General features: G+C 59.9%; 1 protein-coding gene across 4 annotated transcripts in view; it reads left to right on the top strand.

Moving 5' to 3' along the window:
* The window catches only part of VANGL2 (VANGL planar cell polarity protein 2), a 30,874-nt gene extending 17,880 nt beyond the window's left edge, over positions 1-12,994 (top strand). For all 4 annotated transcript variants that reach the window (XM_071579492.1, XM_071579494.1, XM_071579493.1 and 1 more), the window contains 5 exons: positions 1,116-1,723; positions 4,315-4,451; positions 5,565-5,700; positions 7,059-7,290; positions 8,469-12,994. In XM_071579492.1, the coding sequence (XP_071435593.1) occupies positions 1,116-1,723; positions 4,315-4,451; positions 5,565-5,700; positions 7,059-7,290; positions 8,469-8,729 (1,374 nt within the window). In that variant the 3' untranslated portion in view covers positions 8,730-12,994. The remainder of the gene's footprint in view (positions 1-1,115; positions 1,724-4,314; positions 4,452-5,564; positions 5,701-7,058; positions 7,291-8,468) is intronic.
* The last annotated feature ends 641 nt before the right edge of the window (positions 12,995-13,635 follow it).

The raw sequence follows: 13,635 nt of genomic DNA, 5'->3' as shown, positions 1-13,635 counted from the left end.
CCCAGGCTGAGCTTGACCACCCAATGGGGTGGTGATGGCACCTGGCATTGCTCCTGGCATTGAAGTGTGGTGGGTGGAATGCCCAGCCCAGGCTGAGCTTGACCACCCAATGGGGGGGGTGATGGCACCTGGCATTGCTCCTGGCATTGAGGTGTGGTGGGTGGGATGCTGGAATTGGGGTGGAATCTTGGTGTGCCCCCAGCCCAGGCTGAGCTTCCACCACCCAATGGGGGGTGATGGCACCTGGCATTGCTCCTGGCATTGAGGTGTGGTGGGTGGGATGCTGGAATTGGGGTGGGATCTTGGTGTGCCCCCAGCCCAGGCTGAGCTTCCACCACCCAACATGGGGTGGGTGATGGCACCTGGCATTGCTCCTGGCACTGAGGTGTGGTGGGTGGGATGCTGGAATTGGGGTGGGATCTTGGTGTGCCCCCAGCCCAGGCTGAGCTTCCACCACCCAACATGGGGTGGGTGATGGCACCTGGCATTGCTCCTGGCATTGAAGTGTGGTGGGTGGAATGCCCAGCCCAGGCTGAGCTTGACCACACAATGGGGTGGTGATGGCACCTGGCATTGCTCTGGGCATTGAGTTGTGCTGGGTGGGACACTGGAATTGGGGTGGGATCTTGGCATCACCCCAGCCCAGGCTGATCTTCCACCATCCAACTGGGGGTGATGGTGCCTGGCATCACTCTGGGCATCAAGGTGTGGTGGGTGGAACACTGGAATTGGGGTGGAATCTCTGTGTGCCCCCAACCCAGGCTGAGCTTCCACCACCCAACATGGGGTGGGTGATGGCACCTGGCATTGCTCCTGGCACTCACGTGTGGTGGGTGGGATGCTGGAATTGGGATGGGATCTCTGCATCCCCAGCCCAGGCTGGCATCACTCCTGGCACTGAAGTGTGGTGGGTGGGATGCTGGAATTGGGGTGGGATCTTGGCATCCCCCCAGTCTGATCTTCCACCACCCAACTGGGGGTGATGGCACCCAACAGTGCTCCAGGCTGGAATTAGGGTGAGGGGCTCCAGTGTGGGCACCACCCCCTTGGGGTGCCCACAACCCTCTTGAGGACCACCCCCCCCGTGTAACCCCTGCCACCTGTGCCCTCCCCAGGATGACAACTGGGGCGAGACCACCACGGTGGTGACGGGGACGTCGGAGCACAGCATCTCCCACGATGACATCACCCGCATCACCAAGGACATGGAGGACAGCGCCCACCTGGACTGCTCCCGCCACCTGGGCGTGGCACTGGGCGCGGCGCTGGCACTGCTGGCCTTCCTCACCCCCCTGGCCTTCATGCTGCTGCCCCAGCTGCTGTGGAGGGAGGAGCTGGAGCCCTGCGGGACGCCCTGCGAGGGGCTCTTCATCTCGGTGGCCTTCAAACTCCTCATCCTCCTCTTGGGCAGCTGGGCCCTGTTCTTCCGCCGCCCCAAGGCCTTCCTCCCGCGCGTCTTCGTCTTCCGGGCCCTCCTCATGGTGTTGGTCTTCCTCTTGGTGGTGTCCTACTGGCTCTTCTACGGCGTCCGGATCCTGGACTCGCGGCACCGCGACTACCAGGGCGTGGTGCAGTTCGCGGTGTCGCTGGTGGACGCCCTGCTCTTCGTGCACTACCTGGCACTGGTGCTGCTGGAGCTGCGCCAGCTGCAGCCCCAGTTCACCCTCAAGGCCGTGCGCTCGGCCGACGGTGCCAGTCGCTTCTACAACGTGGGGCACCTCAGGTAGGGGAGGGGCTTGGAAGGGTTTGGGGGGTTCTTGGTTGGGAACCTCAGGTATGGGAGGGGCTTGGAAGGGTTTGGGGGGTTCTTGGTGTACAACATTGGGCACCTCAGGTATGGGAGGGGCTTGGAAGGCTCTGGGGGGTTCTTGGTGTACAACATTGGGCACCTCAGGTAGGGGAGGGGCTTGGAGGGCTTTGGTGGGTTCTTGGTTGGGCACCTCAGGTAGGGGAGGGGCTTGGAGGGCTTTGGTGGGTTCTTGGTTGGGAACCTCAGGTATGGGAGGGGCTTGGAAGGGTTTGGGGGGTTCTTGGTGTACAACATTGGGCACCTCAGGTATGGGAGGGGCTTGGAAGGGTTTGGGGGGTTCTTGGTTTGGCACCTCAGGTAGAGGAGGGGCTTGGAAGGGTTTGGGGGGTTCTTGGTGTACAACATTGGGCACTTCAGGTATGGGAGGGGCTTGGAAGGGTTTGGTGGGTTCTTGGTGTACAACATTGTGCACCTCAGGTATGGGAGGGGCTCTGGTGGCTTCTTGGTCTCCAACGTTGGCCACCTCAGGTATGGGAGGGGCTTGGAAGGGTTTGGGGGGTTCTTGGTTGGGAATCTCAGGTATGGGAGGGGCTTGGAAGGGTTTGGGGGGTTCTTGGTGTACAACATTGGGCACCTCAGGTAGGGGAGGGGCTTGGAGGGCTTTGGTGGGTTCTTGGTTGGGCACCTCAGGTATGGGAGGGGCTTGGAAGGGTTTGGGGGGTTCTTGGTTGGGAACCTCAGGTATGGGAGGGGCTTGGAAGGGTTTGGGGGGTTCTTGGTGTACAACATTAGGCACCTCAGGTAGGGGAGGGGCTTGGAGGGCTTTGGTGGGTTCTTGGTCTACAATTTGGGCATCTCAGGTATGGGAAGGGCTTTGGTGGGTTCTTGGTTGGGCACTTCAGGTATGGGAGGGGCTCTGGTGGGTTCTTGGTCTCCAATTTGGGCATCTCAGGTATGGGAAGGGCTTTGGTGGGTTCTTGGTCTACAATTTCGGCATCTCAGGTATGGGAAGGGCTTTGGTGGGTTCTTGGTTGGGCACCTCAGGGATGGGAGGGGCTCTGGTGGGTTCTTGGTCTCCAATTTGGGCACCTCAGGTATGGGAGGGACTTTGGTGGGTTCTTGGTTTGGCACCTCAGGTAGGGGAGGGACTTTGGTGGGTTCTTGGTTTGGCACCTCAGGTAGAGGAGGGGCTTGGAGGGCTCTGGGGGGGTTCTTGGTACAACATTGGGCACCTCAGGTATGGGAGGGTCTTGGAGGGCTTTGGTGGGTTCTTGGTGTACAACATTGGGCATATCAAGTATGGAAGGGGCTTTGGTGTGTTCTTGGTCTCCAACGTTGGGCACCTCAGGGATGGGAGGGGCTTGGAGGGCTTTGGTGGGTTCTTGGTCTACAATTTCGGCATCTCAGGTATGGGAGGGGCTCTGGTGGGTTCTTGGTTGGGCACTTCAGCTATGGGAGGGGCTTGGAAGGGTTTGAGGGGGTTCTTGGTGTACAACATTGGGCACCTCAGGTAGGGGGAGGGGCTTGGAGGGCTTTGGTGGGTTCTTGGTTGGGAACCTCAGATATGGGAGGGGCTTGGAAGGGTTTGGTGGGTTCTTGGTTGGGAACCTCAGGTATGGGAGGGGCTTGGAAGGGTTTGGGGGGTTCTTGGTTGGGCACCTCAGGTATGGGAGGGGCTCTGGTGGGTTCTTGGTCTCCAACGTTGGGCACCTCAGGTATGGGAGGGGCTTGGAGGGCTTTAGTGGGTTCTTGGTGTGCAATTTGGGCATCTCAGGTATGGGAGGGGCTCTGGTGGGTTCTTGGTTGGGCACCTCAGGTATGGGAGGGACTTTGGAAGGCTTTGGTGGGTTCTTGGTGTACAATTTGGGCATCTCAGGCATGGGAAGGGCTCTGGTGGGTTCTTGGTTTGGCACCTCAGGTAGAGGAGGGGCTTGGAAGGCTTTGAGGGGGTTCTTGGTGTACAACATTGGGCACCTCAGGTGTGGAAGGGTCTTGGAGGGCTTTGGTGGGTTCTTGGTTGGGCACCTCAGGTATGGGAAGGGCTTTAGTGGGTTCTTGTTCTTCAACATTGGGCACCTCAGGTATGGGAGGGGCTTTGGTGGGTTCTTGGTCTACAATTTGGGCATCTCAGGTATGGAAGGGGCTCTGGTGGGTTCTTGGTGTACAATTTGGGCACCTCAGGTATGGGAAGGGCTTTAGTGGGTTCTTGGTTGGGCACCTCAAGTATGGGAGGGGCTTGGAAGGCTTTGGTGGGTTCTTGGTCTCCAACGTTGGCCACCTTAGGTGTGGGAGGGGCTCTGGTGGGTTCTTGGCCTACAGTTTGGGCACCTCAGGGTCTTGGAGGGCTTTGGTGGGTGATGAAACTGGACATGGCACTCAGTGCCATGATCTGGTGATCACACTGGGGTTGGATCAAGGGTTGGACTTGATGATCTCAGAGGTCTCTTCCCACCCAGCTGATTCCATGATTCTCTCTCTCCCTCCCTGTCCTGCTGCCCCTCCGTGTGCCCCCTGCCCACCTGGCACTGCCCACCCTCCGTGCCCGGCCCGTGTCTGCCCTGCAGCATCCAACGAGCGGCCGTGTGGATCCTGGAGAATTATTACCACGATTTCCCCGTCTACAACCCGGCCCTGCTCAACCTGCCCAAGTCTGTCCTGGCCAAGAAGATGTCCGGCTTTAAGGTCTATTCCCTCGGAGAGGGTGAGCCCCCACCTGCCCTGTGCCATCTGCTCTCCTCTGTGCCCCCTGTGCCCTCTTGTCTCCTTTCTGTGCCCCCTTTGCCTTCTCCTCTTATCTCTGTGCCCATTTTGCCCTCCCTTTTCTTTCTGCTCTCCTCTCTGTGCCCCTTTTGCCCTCCCTTTGCCTTCTTCTCTTATCTCTGTGCCCCCTTTGCCCTCCCTGTGTCTTTTCCTCTCTTCTCTGTGCCCCCTTTGCCCTCCCTGTGTCTTTTCCTCTCCTCTCTGTGCCCCCTTTGCCCTCCCTGTGTCTTTTCCTCTCTTCTCTGTGCCCCCTTTGCCCTCCCTGTGTCTTTTCCTCTCTTCTCTGTGCCCCCTTTGCCCTCCCTGTGTCTTTTCCTCTCCTCTCTGTGCCCCCTTTGCCCTCCCTGTGTCTTTTCCTCTCTTCTCTGTGCCCCCTTTGCCCTCCCTTTGCCCTCCCCTCTCCTCTCTGTGCCCCCTTTTGTCCTCCCTTTGCCTTCCCTTTGCCCTCCCCTCTCCTCTCTGTGCCCCCTTTTCCCTCTCCTCTGATCTCTGTGCCCCCTTTGCCCTCCCTTTGCCCTCCCCTCTCCTCTCTGTGCCCCCTTTGCCCTCCCTTTGCCCTCCCCTCTCATCTCTGTCCTCCCTTTGCCCTCCCTTTGCCCTCCCCTCTCCTCTCTGTGCCCCCTTCTGCCCTCCCTTTGCCCTCCCCTCTCCTCTCTGTGCCCCCTTTGCCCTCCCTTTGCCCTCCTCTCCTCTCTGTGCCCCCTTTGCCCTCCCTTTGCCCTCCCCTCTCCTCTCTGTGCCCCCTCTTGTCCTCCCTTTGCCTTCCCTTTGCCCTTCCCTCTCCTCTCTGTGCCCCCTTTGCCCTCCCTTTGCCCTCCCCTCTCCTCTCTGTGCCCCCTTTTGTCCTCCCTTTGCCCTCCCTTTGCCCTCCCCTCTCCTCTCTGTGCCCCCTTTGCCCTCCCTTTGCCCTCCTCTCCTCTCTGTGCCCCCTTTGCCCTCCCTTTGCCCTCCTCTCCTCTCTGTGCCCTTTTCCTGCTTTGCCGAACTCAGCCTTAGCCCAGACTCACCCAAACCTCCCTCCCACCTTCCCCCCCTTCCCCCGTGCCCCTCGCAGAGAATTCCACCAACAACTCCTCGGGCCAACCGCGCGCGGTGATCGCGGCGGCCGCGCGACGTCGCGACAACAGCCACAACGAGTTCTACTACGAGGAGGCGGAGCACGAGCGCCGGGTGCGGAAACGCCGCGCCAGGTACGGCCCTGGGGGCACCTGGGTGGGCTCCAGTGGCCAGTGTGGGTCACTCTTCCCTGGGGTCAGTCCCTCAATGTGGGTCCCATTCCATGGGGTCAGTTCTTCAATGTGGGTCCCATTCCATGGGGTCAGTCCCTCAATGTGGGTCCCTTTCCATGGGGTCAGTCCCTCAATGTGGGTCACTGTCCCATGGGGTGAGTTCCTCAATGTGGGTCACTCTCCATGGGGTGAGTCCCTCAATGTGGGTCCTTTTCCATGGGGTCAGTCCCTCAATGTGGGTCCCATTCCATGGGGTCAGTTCTTCAGGAACTCACTCCCATGGGGTGAGTCTATCAATGTTGGTCACTCTTCCATGGGGTCAGTCCTTCAATGTGGGTCACTCTTCCCTGGGGTCAGTCCTTCAATGTGGGTCCCATTCCATGGGGTCAGTCCTTCAGGAACTGTCCCAATGTTGGTCACTCTCTCATAGGGTCAGTCCTTCAATGTGGGTCACTCTTCCCTGGGGTCAGTGCCTCAATGTGGGTCCCATTCCATGGGGTCAGTTCTTCAGGAACTGCCCCAATGTTGGTCACTCTCCCATGGGGTCAGTCCCTCAATGTGGGTCCTTTTCCATGGGGTCAGTCCCTCAATGTGGGTCACTCTCCCATGGGGTCAGTCCCTCAATGTGGGTCACTCTCCCATGGGGTCAGTCCCTCAATGTGGGTCACTCTCCCATAGGGTCAGTCCCTCAATGTGGGTCACTCTTCCCTGGGGTCAGTCCTTCAATGTGGGTCCCTTTCCATGGGGTCAGTCCCTCAATGTGGGTCCCTTTCCATGGGGTCAGTCCCTCAATGTGGGTCACTCTCCCATGGGGTCAGTCCTTCAATGTGGGTCACTCTCCCATGGGGTCAGTCCCTCAATGTGGGTCCCTTTCCATGGGGTCAGTCCCTCAATGTGGGTCACTCTCTCATAGGGTCAGTCCATCAATGTTGGTCACTCTTCCATGGGGTCAGTACCTCAATGTGGGTCCCTTTCCATGGGGTCAGTCCCTCAATGTGGGTCACTCTCCCATGGGGTCAGTCCTTCAATGTTGGTCACTCTCCCATGGGGTCAGTCCCTCAATGTGGGTCACTCTCCCATGGGGTGAGTCCTTCAGGAACTGCCCCAACAAGTGTCCCCCCCTCACAGAGTCCCACCAGCCCTTCTGCCCCACGTGGACTCCTCTCCCCATGGGTCAGCAGCCCCTCCAGTCCCCCCCAGGGTCACTGAGTGCCCACAGAGCTGGTTTGGGGTGCCAGTTGGGCTCCCCCCATGGGGGTCCCCCCACCCCAGCAGCCCCTGCCCCACCTTGCCCACCCCCACGGCTCCCACCCCGACAGGTTGGTGGTGGCAGTGGAAGAAGCTTTCACCCACATCAAGAGGCTGCAGGAGGAGGACCAGAAGAACCCCCGGGAGATCATGGACCCCCGGGAGGCTGCCCAGGCCATCTTTGCCTCCATGGCCAGGGCCATGCAGAAGTACCTGAGGACCACCAAGCAGCAGCCCTACCACACCATGGAGAGCATCCTGCAGCACCTGGAGTTCTGCATCACCCACGACATGACCCCCAAGGTGCATGGGATGGGATGGGGTGGGATGGGGTGGGATGGGGTGGGATGGAATGGGGTGGGGTGGGGTGGGGTGGGATGGGGTGGGATGGGGTGGTATGGGGTAGGATGGGATGGCGTGGGGTGGGGTGGGATGGGATGGGGTGGGGTGGGGCGGGTTGGGGTGGGATGGGATGGGGTGGGGTGGGATGGGGTGGGATGGGATGGGATGGGATGGGGTGAGGTGGGATGGGATGGGATGGGATGGGGTAGGGTGGGATGGGGTGGGATGGGATGGGATGGGGTGAGGTGGGATGGGATGGGATGGGATGGGGTGGGATTGGGTGGGGTGGGATGCGATGGGATGGGGTGGGGTGGGGTGGGATGGGGCAGGTCCAGGGGTTTGCTCAAGGGGAAGGACTGGGGTGGGTGTTCTTCTCGTGGGGAGGGACAAGGACAGGAGGTTGTGTCAAGGTGGGGTCGGGCTCTTCTTCTGGAGAAGAAGGGACAGGACCAGGGCAAGGGTGGGATCTTCTGCCAGGGAAGAGGGACAGGCCAAGGGCAAGGGTGGGATCTTCTGCCAGGGAACAGGGACAGGCCAAGGACAAGGGTGGGATCTTCTGCCAGGGAACAGGGACAGGCCAAGGGCAAGGGTGGGATCTTCTGCCAGGGAACAGGGACAGGCCAAGGGCAAAGGGCCTCAGGCTGTGCCAGGGGAGGGGCAGGTGGGACATGAGGAGGAATTTCTTTGTGGAAAGGGTGGGGAGGCCTTGGAAGGGGCTGCCCAGGGAGGGGGTGGAGTCCCCACCCCTGGAGGTGTCCAAGGAACCCCTGGAGGTGGCACTGAGTGCCAAGGTGGGGATGGACACAGGGTGGACTTGGTGACCTTGGAGGGCTTTTCCAGCCTAAATCCATCCCTGTGACTGCCCCATCCCTGGAGGTGTCCTGGACATGGCACTGAGTGACAAGATGGGGATGGGACACAAGGTGAACTCTGTGACCATGGAGCTCTTTCCCAGATCCACCCAGAAAAGTGGGTGTGACCCCCAGGAGGGATCAGCCTGGTGGGAACTGGTCGTACTGGGATGTTCTTCCAGCAGGACCTGTCGAGCAGCTCCGGGCTGCCAACAAAAAAAAAAACAAACCAACCAACCCAAACCCACCACCAGCAGGTGACCTTCAGGTGTCCTTTCCCTCCCCAAGGCCTTCCTGGAGCGGTACCTGACAGCTGGACCCACCATCCAGTACCACAAGGACCGGTGGTTGGCCAAGCAGTGGACACTGGTCAGTGAGGAGCCGGTGACCAACGGCCTCAAGGACGGCGTGGTCTTCGTGCTCAAGCGCCAGGACTTCAGCCTGGTGGTGACCACCAAGAAGATCCCCTTCTTCAAGCTCTCCGAGGAGTTTGTGGACCCCAAGTCGCACAAGTTCATCATGAGGCTGCAGTCGGAGACCTCGGTGTGACCTGCAGAGGGTGGCAGGGCTGGGAGACCCTCCCCGTGCCCCCTCAGTGCCCCTTGGTGCCCACCGAGGCAACAGCTCAAGGGTAGAACTGTAGGAAGTGGCACCAGTGCCCCTGGGTGCCCTTTGGTGCTCACCAAGGTCACAGCTCAAGGGTAGAACTCTGGGAAGTGGCACCAGAGCCCCCAGTGCCCTTGGTGCCCACCAAGAGCTCCAGGAAGCAGCACCAGTGCCCCCCCAGTGTCCCTTGGTGCCCACCAAGAGCTCCGGGAAGCAGCACCAGTGCCTCTCAGTGCCCCTTGGTGCCCACCGAGGCAAACAGCTCAAGGGTAGAACTGTAGGAAGTGGCACCAGAGCCCCCAGTGCCCTTGGTGCCCACCAAGAGCTCCAGGAAGCAGCACCAGTGCCCCCCAGAACCTTTCAGTGCCCCTTGGTGCCCACCGAGGCAACAGCTCAAGGGTAGAACTGTAGGAAGTGGCACCAGTGCCCCTGGGTGCCCTTTGGTGCTCACCAAGGCCACAGCTCAAGGGTAGAACTCTGGGAAGTGCCCCCCAGAGCCCCTTGGTGCCCACCAAGAGCTCCAGGAAGCAGCACCAGTGCCCCCCAGTGTCCCTTGGTGCCCACCAAGAGCTCCAGGAAGCAGCACCAGTGCCCCCCAGTGCCCCTTGGTGCCCACCAAGGCAACAGCCCCAGGGCAGAACTCCAGGAAGTGGCACCAGAGCCCCCAGTGCCCTTGGTGCCCACCAAGAGCTCCAGGAAGCAGCACCAGTGCCCCCCAGTGCCCCTTGGTGCCCACCAAGAGCTCCAGGAAGCAGCACCAGTGCCCCCCAGTGCCCCCTTGGTGCCCACCGAGGCAACAGCTCAAGGGTAGAACTGTAGGAAGTGGCACCAGTGCCCCTGGGTGCCCTTTGGTGCCCACCAAGGTCACAGCTCAAGGGTAGAACTCTGGGAAGTGCCCCCCAGAGCCCCCTTGGTGCCCACCAAGAGCTCCAGGAAGTGGCACCAGAGCCCCCCAGTGTCCCTTGGTGCCCACCAAGAGTTCCGGGAAGCAGCACCAGTGGCCCCCAGTGCCCCTTGGTGCCCACCGAGGCAACAGCTCAAGGGTAGAACTGTAGGAAGTGGCACCAGTGCCCCTGGGTGCCCTTTGGTGCCCACCAAGGTCACAGCTCAAGGGTAGAACTCTGGGAAGTGCCCCCCAGAGCCCCTTGGTGCCCACCAAGAGCTCCAGGAAGCAGCAGCAGTGCCCCCCAGTGCCCCTTGGTGCCCACCAAGGCAACAGCCCCAGGGCAGAACTCCAGGAAGTGGCACCAGAGCCCCCAGTGTCCCTTGGTGCCCACCAAGAGCTCCAGGAAGCAGCACCAATGCCCCCCAGTGCCCCTTGGTGCCCACCGAGGCAACAGCTCAAGGGTAGAACTGTAGGAAGTGGCACCAGTGCCCCTTGGGTGCCCTTTGGTGCTCACCAAGGTCACAGCTCAAGGGTAGAACTCTGGGAAGTGGCACCAGAGGCCCCCAGAGTCCTTGGTGCCCACCAAGAGCTCCGGGAAGCAGCACCAGTGCCCCCCAGTGCCCCCTTGGTGCCCACCAAGGCAACAGCCCCAGGGTAGAACTGTAGGAAGTGGCACCAGAGCTCCCCAGTGCCCCTTGGTGCCCACCAAGAGCTCCAGGAAGCAGCACCAGTGCCCCCCAGAACCTCTCAGTGCCCCTTGGTGCCCATCAAGGCAACAGCCCCAGGGTAGAACTGTAGGAAGTGGCATCAGTGCCACTCAGTGCCCCTTGGTGCCCACCAAGAGCTCCAGGAAGCAGCACCAGTGCCCCCCAGAACCTCTCAGTGCCCCCTTGGTGCCCACCAAAGCAACAGCTCAAGGGTAGAACTGTAGGAAGTGGCACCAATGCCCCTGAGTGCCCTTTGGTGCCCACCAAGGCCACAGCTCAAGGTTAGAACTCTGGGAAGTGGCACCAGAGGCCCCCAGAGCCCCTTGGTGCCCACCAAGAGCTCCAGGAAGCAGCACCAGTGCCCCCCAGTGCCCCTTGGTGCCCACCAAGGCAACAGCCCCAGGGTAGAACTGTAGGAAGTGGCACCAGAGCTCCCCAGTGCCCCTTGGTGCCCACCAAGAGCTCCAGGAAGCAGCACCAGTGCCCCCCCGGTGCCTCTCAATGCCCCTTGGTGCTCTTTGGTGCCCACTAAGACCACAGCCCCCCAGGGCAGAACTCCAGGAAGTGGCACCAGAGCCCCCCAGTGCCCCTTGGTGCCCACCAAGAGCTCCAGGAAGCAGCACCAGTGCCCCCCAGTGCCCCTTGGTGCCCACCAAGAGCTCCAGGAAGCAGCACCAGTGCCCCCCAGAACCTCTCAGTGCCCCTTGGTGCCCACCAAAGCAACAGCTCAAGGGTAGAACTGTAGGAAGTGGCACCAATGCCCCTGAGTGCCCTTTGGTGCCCACCAAGGCCACAGCTCAAGGATAGAACTGTAGGAAGTGGCACCAGTGCCCCCCAGTGCCCCTTTGGTGCCCACCAAGAGCTCCGGGAAGCCTCACCAGTGCCCCCAAGAGCCCCCCCAGTGCCCCTTGGTGCCAGCCAAGGCCACAACCCCAGGGCAGAACTCTGGGAAGTGGCACCGGCACCAACCTGGGCTCGTGGTCACCACCCTCAGCCTTGGCAGGGCCCAACTTGGGGTGCTGCTCCTCCTCCTCCTCCTCCTCCTCCTCCTCTTCATCCTCCTCCTCCTCCTCCTCCTCTTCCTCCTCCTCCTCCTCATCATCATCCCTGGACCTCCCCAGGGCCTTGTAGCATCTCCCCAGCTTGGGGGCTCGTGGTCACTTGCCCTCCACCTTGGCATGGTCCACCTTGGGGTGGGGCTGAGCGCCTTCTGCTCCTCCTCCTCTTCCTCATCTTCCTCCTCCTCCTCCTCCTCTTCCTCCTCCTCCTCCTCCTCCTCCTCCTCCTCCTCCTCCTCCTCCTCCTCCTCCTCCTCCTCCTCCTTCTCCTCCCTGGACCCCCCAAGGCCTCGTAGCATCTCTGCCTTGGCATGGCCCCACCTTGGGGTGGGATGAGCCCCTTCTCCTTCTCCTCTTCCTCTTCCTCCTCCTCCTCCTCTTCCTCTTCTTCCTCCTCCTCCTCCTCCTCCTCCTTCTCCTCTTCTCTTCCTCCTTCTTCTCCTCTTTCTCCTCCTCCTCCTCCTCCTCCTCCTCCTCCTCCTCCTCCTCCTCTTCCTCTTCTTCCTCCTCCTTCTCTTCTTCCTCCTCCTCCTCCTCCTCCTCCTCCTCCTCTTCTTCTTCTTCCTCCTCCTTCTCTTCTTCCTCCTCCCCCTCCTCCTCCTCCTTCTCCTCCCTGACCCCCCCAGGGCCTCGTATCATCTCCCCACCATGGCCAGGGGTCCCCCACAGTTCCTCCTCAAGGCCACAACTCAAGGGCTGACCCCAAACCTTCCTCACCAGCATCTTGGAGCACCAGCAGGTCCCTCAGACCTTCTGCCCTCCCCCCGTTTTCTCCTCTCCTGGCTCTGGCCTTAAACCCCTTTCTGGCCTTTGGGGTTGGTTTTTAATCCTAAAAATTGGGGTTGGGTTTCTTTTTTTTTTTTTGGGGGGGGGAGACACCTCCACATTCCGTGGCTGCTACAAAAAGTCTTCTCCTGGAATTCCAGGTGGTTCTCCAGAGCTGGAGGAACCTTCTCCTCCTCTTCCTCCTCATCTCTGCTGATGGTTTTTAGCACAAAAAAAAGGGGGATTTGGGTTTTTTTTTCAGAGGAGCAGAAGGTTGGGGTTGGTGGAACTCTGGTTTGGTGGAACTCTGGGTTGGGTTTGGTGGAAATCTGGGTTGGGTTTGGTGGAAATCTGGGTTGGGTTTGATGTTCCTCAGGTGATCCCCATTCCCACTTCCAGCAACATCTCCAGGGGATTTCTCAGAGCTGGAACTGTTGGTTGGAGGCAAAGCAGCTCCAAAACATCTCCTGGGGTCCAATCCTGGACCTGATGACCCCTGAGGGGGCTCCTGGAAGGGGATCCAGAAGGTCCTTCATTAATGGGGGGTGACAACCAACCAACCAGGACACCAAAACTCCTCTTGGGTTTGAAGGTCTCAAAATACCTCATGGATTTATTTTCCTGATTTTCCCACTGGATGCAACTCCAAGGTCTTGTGGGGCACTGGTGGGACCTCATGGCAGGTCCTGGTGGGCTTGGGTTGCTCCTGGAGGTGCCCATTCCATTCCAAGGACAGTTGGGGGTGGATTTTTTTGGGGTGGTTTTCTCCTAAAAGCACTAAAAGGGTTTGGATTTGGGGGTGGGAGGGAGGGAGGGACATTCCCCAGTAAGCACCAGTAGCAAAATCCCAGTGCTGGAGGAGGTCCCACCACACCCAGATGTGTGGGGGCTCTCCCAAATTCCAGGGAATCTCCATTTGGGGAGGGAATTTCTCTCCATCTTCCAATCTCTGGAGGTCCAAGAACCCTCTGAGGGCCCATTTTTGGGGTGTTTTGGGACAGGAATTTCTCCTCCTTCATCTTCCAACCTCTTGAGGTCCAAGAACCCTCTGAGGGCCCATTTTTGGGGAGGAATTTCTCTCCATCTTCCAACTTCTTGAGGTCAAAGCACCCACTGAGGGCCCATTTTTGGGGTGTTTTGGGAGTGGAATTTCTCCTCCTTCATCTTCCAACTTCTTGAGGTCCAAGAACCCTCTGAGGGCCCATTTTTGGGGTGTTTTGGGGTGGAATTTCTCTCCTTTTTGGGGTGTTTTGGGAGGGGAATTTCTCTCATCTTCCAACCTCTGGAGGTCAAAGAACCCTCTGAGGGCCCATTTTTGGGATGTTTTGGGAGTGGAATTTCTCTCCATCTTCCACCTTGAGGTCCAAGAACCCTCTGAGGGCCCATTTTATGGGGATGTTTTGGGGATGTTTTGGGGTGTTTTGGGAGTGGAA

The sequence above is a fragment of the Pithys albifrons genome, chromosome 30 (assembly GCF_047495875.1).
Source record: "Pithys albifrons albifrons isolate INPA30051 chromosome 30, PitAlb_v1, whole genome shotgun sequence".
NCBI classification, from domain to species: Eukaryota; Metazoa; Chordata; class Aves; order Passeriformes; family Thamnophilidae; genus Pithys; species Pithys albifrons.
The sequence above is the reverse complement of the archived record's forward strand: the minus strand, read 5'-3'. Positions and strand labels throughout refer to the sequence as shown.